Genomic DNA, 12,666 nt, shown 5'->3' with positions numbered 1-12,666 from the left:
TCTTATGCTTTGGCTCTCTCCCACTCTAACCTCTTTTTTTTTTTTTTCCTTCCCCTCCCCCATGGGTTCCTGTTAAGTTTCTCAGGATCCACATAAGAGTGAAACCATATGGTATCTGTCTTTCTCTGTATGGCTTATTTCACTTAGCATAACACGCTCCAGTTCCATCCATGTTGCTAAAAAGGGCCATATTTCATTCTTTCTCATTGCCACGCAGTATTCCATTGTGTATATAAACCACAATTTCTTTATCCATTCATCAGTTGATGGACATTTAGGCTCCTTCCATAATTTGGCTATTGTTGAGAGTGCTGCTATAAACATTGGGGTACAAGTGCCCCTATGCATCAGTACTCCTGTATCCCTTGGGTAAATTCCTAGCAGTGCTATTGCCGGGTCCTAGGGTAGGTCTATTTTTAATTTTTTGAGAAACCTCCACACTGTTTTCCAGAGCGGCTGCACCAATTTGCATTCCCACCAACAGTGCAAGAGGGTTCCCGTTTCTCCACATCCTCTCCAGCATCTAGAGTCTCCTGATTTGTTCATTTTGGCCACTCTGACTGGCGTGAGGTGATATCTGAGTGTGGTTTTGATTTGTATTTCCCTGATGAGGAGCGACATTGAGCATCTTTTTATGTGCCTGTTGGCCATCCGGATGTCTTCTTTAGAGAAGTGTCTATTCATGTTTTCTACACATTTCTTCACTGGGTTATTTGTTTTTCGGGTGTGGAGTTTGGTGAGCTCTTCATAGATTTTGGATACTAGCCCTTTGTCCGATATGTCATGTGCAAATATCTTTTCCCATTCCATTGGTTGTCTTTTAGTTTTGTTGGTTGTTTCCTTTGCTGTGCAGAAGCTTTTTGTCTTCAGGTCCCAGTAGTTCATTTTTGCTTTTAATTCCCTTGCCTTTGGGGATGTGTCAAGTAAGAAATTGCTACGGCTGAGGTCGGAGAGGTCTTTTCCTGCTGTCTCCTCTAAGGTTTTGATGGTTTCCTGTCTCACATTCAGGTCCTTTATCCATTTTGAGTTTATTTTTGTGAATGGTGTGAGAAAGTGGTCTAGTTTCAACCTTCTGCATGTTGCTGTCCAGTTCTCCCAGCACCATTTGTCAAAGAGACTGTCTTTTTTCCATTGGATGTTCTTTCCTGCTTTGTCAAAGATTAGTTGGCCATACTTTTGTGGGTCTAGTTCTAGGGTTTCTATTCTATTCCATTGGTCTATGTGTCTGTTTTTGTGCCAATACCATGCTGTCTTGATGATGACAGCTTTGTAGTAGAGGCTAAAGTCTGGGATTGTGATGCCTCCTGCTTTGGTCTTCTTCTTCAAAATTACTTTGGCTATTCGGGGCCTTTTGTGGTTCCATATGAATTTTAGGATTGCTTGTTCTAGTTTCGAGAAGAATGCTGGTGCAATTTTGATTGGGATTGCATTGAATGTGTAGATAGCTTTGGGTAGTATTGACATTTTGACAATATTTATTCTTCCAATCCATGAGCATGGAATGTTTTTCCATTTCTTTATATCTTCTTCAATTTCCTTCATAAGCTTTCTATACTTTTCAGCATACAGATCTTTTACATCTTTGGTTAGATTTATCCCTAGGTATTTTATGCTTCTTGGTGCAATTGTGAATGGGATCAGTTTCTTTATTTGTCTTTCTGTTGCTTCATTATTAGTGTATGAGAATGTAACTGATTTCTGTACATTGATTTTGCATCCTACAACTTTGTTAAATTCATGTATCAGTTCTAGCAGACTTCTGGTGGAGTCTATCGGATTTTCCATGTATAATATCATGTCATCTGCAAAAAGTGAAAGCTTAACTTCATCTTTGCCAATTTTGATGCCTTTGATTTCCTTTTGTTGTCTGATTGCTGATGCTAGAACTTCCAACACTATGTTTTAAATTTTTTTTTTCAACGTTTATTTATTTTTGGGACAGAGAGAGACAGAGCATGAACAGGGGAGGGGCAGAGAGAGAGGGAGACACAGAATCGGAAACAGGCTCCAGGCTCTGACCCATCAGCCCAGAGCCCGACGCGGGGCTCGAACTCACGGACCGCGAGATCGTGACCTGGCTGAAGTCGGACGCTTAACTGACTGCGCCACCCAGGCACCCCTTCCAACACTATGTTAAATAACAGTGGTGAGAGTGGACATCCCTGTCGTGTTCCTGATCTCAGGAAACAAGCTCTCAGTTTTTCCCCATTGAGGATGATGTTAGCTGTGGGCTTTTCATAAATGGCTTTTATGATCTTTAAGTATGTTCCTTCTATCCCGACTTTCTTGAGGGTTTTTATTAAGAAAGGTTGCTGAATTTTGTCAAAGGCCTTTTCTGCATCGATTGACAGGATCATATGGTTCTCATCGTTTCTTTTATTAATGTGATGTATCACATTGATTGATTTGTGAATGTTGAACCAGCCCTACATCCCAGGAAGTAATCCCACTTGATCATGGTGAATAATTCTTTTTATATGCTGTTGAATTCGATTTGCTAGTATCTTGTTGAGAATTTTTGCATCCATATTCATCAGGGATATTGGCCTGTAGTTCTCTTTTTTTACTGGGTCTCTGTCTGGTTTAGGAATCAAAGTAATACTGGCTTCATAGAATGAGTCTGGAAGTTTTCCCTCCCTTTCTATTTTTTGGAATAGCTTGAGAAGGATAGGTATTATCTCTGCTTTAAACCTCTGGTAGAACTCCCCTGGGAAGCCATCTGGTCCTGGACTCTTATTTGTTGGGAGATTTTTGATGACTGATTCAATTTCTTTGCTGGTTATGGGTCTGTTCAAGCTTTCTATTTACTCCTGATTGAGTTTTGGAAGAGTGTGGGTATTTAGGAATTTGTCCATTTCTTCCAGGTTGTCCAGTTTGTTGGCATATAATTTTTCATAGTATTCCCTGATAATTGCTTGTATCTCTGAGGGATTGTTGTAATAATTCCATTTTCATTCATGATTTTATCTATTTGGGTCCTCTCCCTTTTCTTTTTGAGAAGCCTGGATAGAGGTTTATCAATTTTGTTTATTTTTTCAAAAAACCAACTCTTGGTTTCGTTGATCTGCTCTACAGTTTTTTTAGATTCTATATTGTTTATTTCTGCTCTGATCTTTATTATTTCTCTTCTTCTGCTGGGTTTAGGCTGCCTTTGCTGTTCTGCTTCAGTTTCCTTTAGGTGTGCTGTTAGATTTTGTATTTGGGATTTTTCTTGTTTCTTGAGATAGGCCTGGATTGCAATGTATTTTCCTCTCAGGACTGCCTTTGCTGCATCCCAAAGCATTTGGATTGTTGTATTTTCATTTTCATTTGTTTCCATATATTTTTTAATTCCTTCTCTAATTGCCTGGTTGACCCATTCATTCTTTAGTAGGGTGTTCTTTAACCTCCATGCTTTTGGAGGTTTTCCAGACTTTTCCTGTGGTTGATTTCAAGCTTCATAGCATTGTGGTCTGAAAGTATGCATGGTATGATTTCAATTCTTGTATACTTATGAAGGGCTGTTTTGTGTCCCAGTATGTGATCTATCTTGGAGAATGTTCCATCCGCACTTGAGAAGAAAGTATATTCTGTTGCTTTGGGATGCAGAGTTCTAAATATATCTGTCAAGTCAATCTGATCCAATGTATCATTCAGGGCCCTTGTTTCTTTATTGACCGTGTGTCTAGATGATCTATCCATTGTTGTAAGTGGGATGTTAAAGTCCCCTGCAATTACCACATTCTTATCCATAAGGTTATGTTTGTGAGTAATTGTTTTATATATTTGGGGGCTCCTGTATTCGGTGCATAGACACTTATAATTGTTAGCTCTTCCTGATGGATAGACCCTGTGATTATTATATAATGTCCTTCTTCATCTCTTGTTACAGCCTTTAATTTAAAGTCTAGTTTGTCTGATATAAGTATGGCTACTCCAGCTTTCTTTTGACTTCCAGTGGCATGATAAATAGTTCTCCATCCCCTCACTTGCAATCTGAAGGTGTCCTCAGATCTAAAATGAGTCTCCTGTAGACAGCAAATAGATGAGTCTTGTTTTTTTATCCATTCTGATACCCTATGTCTTTTGGTTGGCACATTTAGTCCATTTACATTCAGTGTTATTATAGAAAGATATGGGTTTAGAGTTGTTGTGATGTCTGTAGGTTTCATGCTTGTAACGATGTCTCTGGTACTTTGTCTCACAGGATCCCCCTTAGGATCTCTTGTAGGGCTGGTTTAGTGGTGACGAATTCCTTCAGTTTTTGTCTGTTTGGGAAGACCTTTATCTCTCCTTCTATTCTAAATGACAGACTTGTTGGATAAAGGATTCTCGGCTGCATATTTTTCTGTTCATCACATTGAAGATTTCCTGCCATTCCTTTCTGGCCTGCCAAGTTTCAGTACAGAGATTGGTCACGAGTCTTATAGGTCTCCCTTTATATGTTAGAGCACATTTATCTCTAGCTGCTTTCAGAATTTTCTCTTTATCCTTGTATTTTGCCAGTTTCACTATGATATGTCATGCAGAAGATCGATTCAAGTTATGTCTGAAGGGAGTTCTCTGTGCCTCTTGGATTTCAATGCCTTTTTCCTTCCTCAGATCCAGGAAGTTCTCAGCTATTATTTCTTCAAGTACAACTTCAGCACCTTTCCCTCTCTCTTCCTCCTCTGGAAGACCAATTATGTGTAGATTATTTCTCTTTAGTGCATCACTTAGTTCTCTAATTTTCCCCTCATACTCCTGGATTTTTTTTATCTCTCTTTTTCTCAGCTTCTTCTTTTTCCATAATTTTATCTTCTAGTTCACCTATTCTCTCCTCTGCCTCTTCAGTCCGAGCCGTAGTTGTCTCCATTTTATTTTGCAGCTCATTGATAGCATTTTTTAGCTCCTCCTGGCTGTTCCTTAGTCCCTTGATCTCTATAGCAATAGATTCTCTGCTGTCCTTTATACTGTTTTCAAGTCCAGCGATTAGTTTTATGACTATTATTCTAAATTCACTTTCTGTTATATTGTTTAAATCCTTTTTGATCAGTTCATTAGCTGTTATTTCCTGGAAATTCTTTTGGGGGGAATTCTTCCGTTTTGTCATTTTGTATAGTCCTTGGAGTGGTGCGGAACTGCAGGGCACTTCCCCTGTGCTGTCTTGAATAACTTGCGTTGATGGGCAGGGCCACAGTCAGACCCGATGTCTGCCCCCAGCCCACCACTGGGGCCACAATCAGACTGGTGTGTGCCTTCTCTTCCCCTCTCCTAGGGGTGGGATTCACTGTAGGGTGGCATGGCCCGTCTGGGCTACTTGCACACTGCCAGGCTTGTGGTGCTGGGGATCTGGCATATTAGCTGGATCGGCAAGGTGCACAGGGGTGGGAGGGGCAGGCTCAGCTCACTTTTCCTTCGGAGATCTGCTTTGGGAGGGGCCCTGCGGCACCAGGATGGAGTCAGACCCGCCAGAGGGATGGATCCGCAGAAGCATAGCGTTGGGTGTTTGCATGGTGCAAGCAAGTTCCCTGGCAGGAACTGGTTCCCTTTTGGATTTTGGCTGGGGGATGGGCGAGGGACATGGCGCTGGCAAACGCCTTTGTTCCCCGCCAAGCTGAGCTCTGTCATCCAGGGCTCAACAACTCTCCCTCCCATTGTCCTCCAGCCTTCCCGCTCTCCGAGCAGAGCTGTTAACTTATAACCTTCCAGATGTCAAGTCCCGCTTGCTGTCGGAACACACTCCGTCTGGCCCCTCCCCTTTTGCAAGCCAGACTCGGGGGCTCTGCTTGGCCCACTGCCGCCCTCTGCCCTGGCTCCCTCCCGCCAGTCCGTGGAGCGTGCACCGCCTCTCCGCCCTTCCTACCTCTTCTGTGGGCCTCTCGTCTGCGCTTGGCTCCGGAGACTCCGTTCTGCTAGTCTTCTGGCGGTTTTCTGGGTTATTTAGGCAGGTGTAAGTGGAATCTAAGTGATCGGCAGGACGCGCGGTGAGCCCAGCGTCCTCCTAAGCTGCCATCTTCCCAGGATCCTCCTGTCATTATATTCTTAAGCTCCAGACTTTCTGTTTGGTTCTTTTTTATGGTTTCTATTTCTATTAAACTTCTCATTTTGTTCACATGTTGTTTCCCTGGTTTCGTTTAGTTATCTGTCTTCCCTTGTATTGTATGGAGTTTTCTTAAGGTGATTATTTTGAGTTTGTTGTCAGCAAATCATAGATCTACATTTCTTTGGGGTCAATTACAGGAGCTTTGTTAGTTTCCTTTGGTAGTGTCATGTTTGCCTAATTCTTTTTTTTTCCTAATTTTTTAATGTTTATTATATATTTTTAAGAGAGAGAGACAGAGCATGAGCAGAGGAAGGCAGAGAGAGAGGGAGACACAGAATCTGAAGCAGGCTTCAGGCTCTGAGCTGTCAGCACAGAGCCCAACACGGGGCTTGAACTCACGAACAATGATCATGACCTGAGCCAAAGTCGGATGCTTAACCGACTGAGCCACCCAGGCGCCCCTGTTTGCCTGATTCTTCATGATCTACATAACCTTGCACTGGTATCTGTGCATAACCTTGCACTAGTTTGGCGGGTAAAGACCTTTTCCTGTTGGTTCCCTGGTTGGTGGGTTTACCTCTGGAATCACAATTGTGCAGAATTGGAGTCAATTTTGAGGCTGTTCCTAAGTCTATGGTGTGGTCTGCAGCTGATATTCTTGTTACCAGAGGGTTGAGCACGTCTGGTCCCTGGGTGGGTGGGTCTGCCTCGGAACCTGTTCAGTAGAGTCACCTGGGATGAGAATCCACTTCAGAGTCCATAGGTTCTCAGTCATCAGACCTATTACCAGGTACATGGATGGGGGTAGCTTCCACTAGGTCCCTGGAAATACTCCTGCCTAGTTGCTGGATGAGTCTCTAGTGGACAAGATTGGCCCTGGACTACAGTTGAGAGGGGCTGGAACCAAGCACCACAACTGTTTCAGGTTCCACAGCCATGACTGGGATCTGCAGACTTGGCTCTGAAGGTGAAGATAGATGTGTTCCATGGGGTCTCTGGGTGGACCGACCCTCCATAGCTGGAGGGCTGAAGCAGAGTATAAGGCCCTTTCTGGATCTCCTGAGGTGCAGACATGAGTATCCAATAGGTCCTATGCCAACAGGACTGCTTGTGAACTGCAGCTAGGAGGGGGTTAGAGCTGAGAATTTTCAGAATCTTCTGACAGCCTTTTCAGAATCTTCAAGGTTGTAGATGGAAGTGTCCCTGGACTCACAGGCTTGCTTGAAGATTGTGACTGTGAGGAGGCTGGAGCCAAGTATAGGGTACTCTCAGGATATCTGGGGGCACAGACGGTGCCTGCAGCCAGGACCATGGTCAGCAAGTCAGCCTCCGGGGTGCAAGCCTGCCTTTTCAAAACAGTTCTCCTCACTTTTGAGCTGTATTGGCATTTCCAAATCTCCTAACTGAATCCCAACGTTCCCAAATGGCACTTTGTCCATGGATAGATGCCAAATTGTTGTTGGCGGGGGGGATACATGTGAAGGACATCTTGTTGGGCCATCTTGCTGATGTCATTCTTGATTTTTATTCTAATAAGAAGAGATTCTTTGTCATAGGGACACAAATGGTCTTATGGCCATAAATAATTTTGTATCTGTTTTTACAGTATCAATATTTAAAAACTATAAAAATACACAGACTAACAATGTAATGTCTGAAGGCATTTTTTGTTTTCAGTGGGAATTAAGGTAAAAAATAAAGTCATTATAGAGAAACATGCCACATGAGGAACTTGGTTGAAACCTCAGAAGTTTATCATGCCAGATCCCATAAGTATTTTTAGTTGTAAAATCTTGGAATGGTGAGAGTTCATTTAGCAATGCTAGTTTTCCAGGACTATCAGTAACTTCCAAATTTAATTAATGTATTTGAAATATTTTTTTAATAGTGTCCCTCATTTTTAAGTAAGAAGGACCATACCTCACTTTCTTTTTCTGGATGTTTTTCGACCCACATTCTTGGGAGATGTGCATCAGATAAACCGACATGAAGGGAGAATCCATTGCTGTCTAAGGAGCTACCGTCCATGGTGCTAATTACAGCTTTGCAGTCTGTATTCTACAAAACAAACAACAATGACAACAAAGTAAATAATGGAATAATACCATAGTATCAATTTGAAGTTGACTTTCAAGTAGCAAACCCTTGCATAATTTATATAACTCCATTAGCAATCAACATTGTAGTCATAAATTCTAAAATTATGATGTTTTGAGAAGTGTGACCATTATTATATCAGTTACCCTCCTGAAATGCTAAGGTTGATGTACACAGTCAAATTTAGATACGTTTAAGACAGTCTCAAGTCGTGGATCCTAAGGTTATAGGTCTATGTATTCAGTTAGAACTATCTGGATATAGCAGAAAGTATAATAGATAATCATAACTTAGAATAGTATAAATAGAAACTTCAATAGAAATCTTATAATTATGACTAATTCTTTTTTTTTTTAAAGCAAATGTATTTGTAGGTCATGTTGAATAGGGCAAAACCTATAGAGGGCACATCATGCAGGATCCAGATTAGACTGGAGTTATTTCAGGCACATGGGTGAAGAGTTTCATCCTATCCTTAGTGAGAAGGAAAAAGAGATTTGTAATTCACTGTGTGTTCAGGTTCTCATTTCAGAGTATGAGTTCAGTTATCAAGAAAGTATTTTATTATCTTCATAAAATTTTAAATAAAAGAATCTATGTAGATATTCTTACACGGCTATTTGCTGTCAAATCATCTGGAATATAAAACACACAAGTGCAGGGAACATGCCCCTGTTCAGAGCCTAGATGAGGTCAGCTACATTAGATGTGCACTTTGCTCATGCTCTCTATGAAAAAATGAACAAGTATCAGGTGGAACTTTCAAATTTTAAAGCTGTCCATCAATAAAATGAACTCCTTAATAAAGTAGTGCATTCCCCACTGTTAGAATTGTTTAAGCAAAGACAATTAACCATGTTTCTGGGATATTATACAGGGACTTTCTGCATTAAGGCAAAAAACTTTTTTTCCATTCTAAGAATCTGGGTTTCTGTTACCTAAATTTCTTCTACATAAATCGATTGGCTTTTATGATGTTATATTGTGGGTTTTCTTTTCCTTAAAGATTTTCTTTTATTCTTTAACATGAATACATGTAGAATAAAGTGTTTGATTAACAAAAGGGGGAAAGGAGATACAATTTGCCTCCAAATGACAATCCTTATCAATGAGAAAATTAAGTCATTTGACTTCTCATATAGCACTGAGACTATATACAGAACTATAGGTAGATGATTCAAGATGCTATAATAAATTTGTCAAGTGGAAGATAAATTGAAAGATAAGAAGGAAGGTATGAATAGAAGAAAATTTGTCCGTAACAGAACCAAGGATGTTTTTGAAGTTTATGGAACCAGATTGAGGAATTAATTGTACCTGAAATAGAGTGACAAAATGATGACTATAATTTGTAGAGGATCAGAAATGTGATGTAGATTGTGATTCTGACAGATTAATTTTTTAAAATTAATGTTATCTTTTAGTATTTTGTTGGTGGATTCCATAATGTTTTGCTATGAAAAAAATGTGTGTGCTACATCTCTTATTAGGAATGCCTTCTCTTACTTGCTAAATTTGGAAGATGATATGACTTGCATGAAGATTAATATTTATAATTATTTAGGTTGTCACTATGTGACTTCCATTGGTCCAACGAATGATTTTTAATCACTTTATTAAGAGATAGAAAATAGCTTTCCCATGTGTTCTGAACTCCTTAGTATGCCCTACAAACTACCTCATTTAATATGACAAGGTGTTGAGTAAAAAAAAAAAAAAAAAATTATGTCCCATATATACAGACATCCTTTATTCTGTAGGGAAGATGAATTTCTTGATATGTACCAGGCGTTGGTGAAGCAAACTAGAATTGAGTGATTCCCTGGATTTATAGTTAACTCTCATATTTTGTGGCCTTTTAAAAAACTAATTTTAGTGCAAATTATCCCAGAAATACTGCAGAAAAAATGTCTAGAAGCATAACAACTACATATAGTAAAACCCTAATAATAAATTATTAAACTATTTAAGCATTGGCTGTTAGCCCTAGGCGCAACTCTAAAATTATGGTTCCACAGAATTTTCTATCATCTTCTAAAACAAACTCCAAGTTGTAATACAGTCTTCTACTTCATATCAAAATTATATAAACATAATAAGTGCTCCTGAATAATATGCATCTAACCAAAGAATTATCCATTATTCTGGATATTTATTCTGTATTTATAATAATATTATATAGTATTTATTATACAGTATTCTGATAAATTAATGTGCCATATTGTTTCAAATTCAGACAAATGTTAAAATATTATGTAGCAAGCAACACATATGAAATACTGAATGATCAACTAAATGGAGGCTTTACTTTGTTCAACCACTCTCATCCACCAAAAAAAATTTTAAAATTACATATCATATATGCAAATTACTCCATCTTTCAAGCTTATAATAATCTTTGGGTCCTTTCACATAAATAAACAAATACTTAAATATGTTGGTTTTTTCCCATATATCCCTGTACATTGTTTTTTTTTTTTAATTTTAACTTGTTTTATTTTTTATTTTTTTAAAATTTACATCCAAATTAGTTAGCATATACTGCAACAATGATTTCAGGAGTAGATTCCTTAGTGTCCCTTACCCATTTAGCCCATCCCCCCTCCCCAAACCCCTCCAATACCCTCAGTTTGTTCTCCATATTTATGAGTCTCTTCTGTTTTGTCCCCCTCCCTGTTTTTATATTATTTTTGTTTCCCTTCTCTTACGTTCATCTGTTTTGTCTCTTAAAGTCCTCATATGAGTGAAGTCATATGATTTTTGTCTTTCTCTGACGAATTTCACTTAGCCTAATACCCTCCAGTTCCATCTATGTAGTTGCAAATGGCAAGATTTCATTCTTTTTGATTGCTGAGTAATACTCCAATGTATATATATACCACATCTTCTTTATCTTTTTTTTTTTTTTTAAAACACAAAGAGTTCCATTTTATTGAGCACTGGCTATGTGACAGTGCCACCACCAAATGATCCCAACCTATGAAGTAGGTACTATTTTAGAGCCCTTTTATTTTTTTTTATTTTTATTTTTTTAGTTTCACACTTTGTTTTATTTATTTTTTTAACGTTTATTTATTTATTTATTCATTCATTCATTTATTTATTTATTTATTTTTTATTTATATATGAAATTTATTGTCAAATTGGTTTCCATACAACACCCAGTGCTCATCCCAAAAGGTGCCCTCCTCAATACCCATCACCCACCCTCTCCTCCCTCCCACCCCCCATCAACCCTTAGTTTGTTCTCAGTTCTCAACAGTCTCTTATGCTTTGGCTCTCTCCCACTCTAACCTCTTTTTTTTTTTTTTTTTCCTTCCCCTCCCCCATGGGTTCCTGTTAAGTTTCTCAGGATCCACATAAGAGTGAAACCATATGGTATCTGTCTTTCTCTGTATGGCTTATTTCACTTAGCATCACACTCTCCAGTTCCATCCACGTTGCTACAAAAGGCCATATTTCATTTTTTCTCATTGCCACGTAGTATTCCATAGTGTATATAAACCACAATTTCTTTATCCATTCATCAGTTGATGGACATTTAGGCTCTTTCCATAATTTGGCTATTGTTGAGAGTGCTGCTATGAACATTGGGGTACAAGTGCCCCTATGCATCAGTACTCCTGTGTCCCTTGGATAAATTCCTAGCAGTGCTATTGCTGGGTCATAGGGTAGGTCTATTTTTAATTTTCTGAGGAACCTCCACACTGCTTTCCAGAGTGGCTGCACCAATTTGCATTCCCACCAACAGTGCAAGAGGGTTCCCGTTTCTCCACATCCTCTCCAGCATCTAGAGTCTCCTGATTTGTTCATTTTGGCCACTCTGACTGGCGTGAGGTGATATCTGAGTGTGGTTTTGATTTGTATTTCCCTGATAAGGAGCGACGCTGAACATCTTTTCATGTGCCTGTTGGCCATCCGGATGTCTTCTTTAGAGAAGTGTCTATTCATGTTTTCTGCCCATTTCTTCACTGGGTTATTTGCTTTTCGGGTGTGGAGTTTGGTGAGCTCTTTATAGATTTTGGATACTAGCCCTTTGTCCGATATGTCATTTGCAAATATCTTTTCCCATTCCGTTGGTTGCCTTTTCGTTTTGTTGGTTGTTTCCTTTGCTGTGCAGAAGCTTTTTATCTTCATAAGGTCCCAGTAATTCACTTTTGCTTTTAATTCCCTTGCCTTTGGGGATGTGTCGAGTAAGAGATTGCTACGGCTGAGGTCAGAGAGGTCTTTTCCTGCTTTCTCCTCTAAGGTTTTGATGGTTTCCTGTCTCACATTCAGGTCCTTTATCCATTTTGAGTTTATTTTTGTGAATGGTGTGAGAAAGTGGTCTAGTTTCAACCTTCTGCATGTTGCTGTCCAGTTCTCCCAGCACCATTTGTCAAAGAGACTGTCTTTTTTCCATTGGATGTTCTTTCCTGCTTTGTCAAAGATGAGTTGGCCATACTTTTGTGGGTCTAGTTCTAGGGTTTCTATTCTATTCCATTGGTCTATGTGTCTGTTTTTGTGCCAATACCATGCTGTCTTGATGATGACAGCTTTGTAGTAGAGGCTAAAGTCTGGGATTG

The 12,666-nt window shown here is 39.4% G+C and overlaps 1 protein-coding gene across 1 annotated transcript in view; it reads right to left on the bottom strand.

Moving 5' to 3' along the window:
• Positions 1 to 12,666, bottom strand: part of PARP4 (poly(ADP-ribose) polymerase family member 4) — an 89,841-nt gene that overhangs the window by 52,981 nt on the left and 24,194 nt on the right. The window contains exon 10 of the mRNA XM_040447930.1: positions 7,925 to 8,062. Coding sequence (XP_040303864.1) covers positions 7,925 to 8,062 — 138 coding nt within the window. The remainder of the gene's footprint in view (positions 1 to 7,924; positions 8,063 to 12,666) is intronic.

This window comes from Herpailurus yagouaroundi, unplaced genomic scaffold, assembly GCF_014898765.1.
Source record: "Herpailurus yagouaroundi ecotype Mexico unplaced genomic scaffold, PumYag 197, whole genome shotgun sequence".
NCBI lineage: Eukaryota > Metazoa > Chordata > Mammalia > Carnivora > Felidae > Herpailurus > Herpailurus yagouaroundi.
Note: the sequence above shows the minus strand (reverse complement) of the source record. Positions and strands in the feature narration are given on the sequence as shown.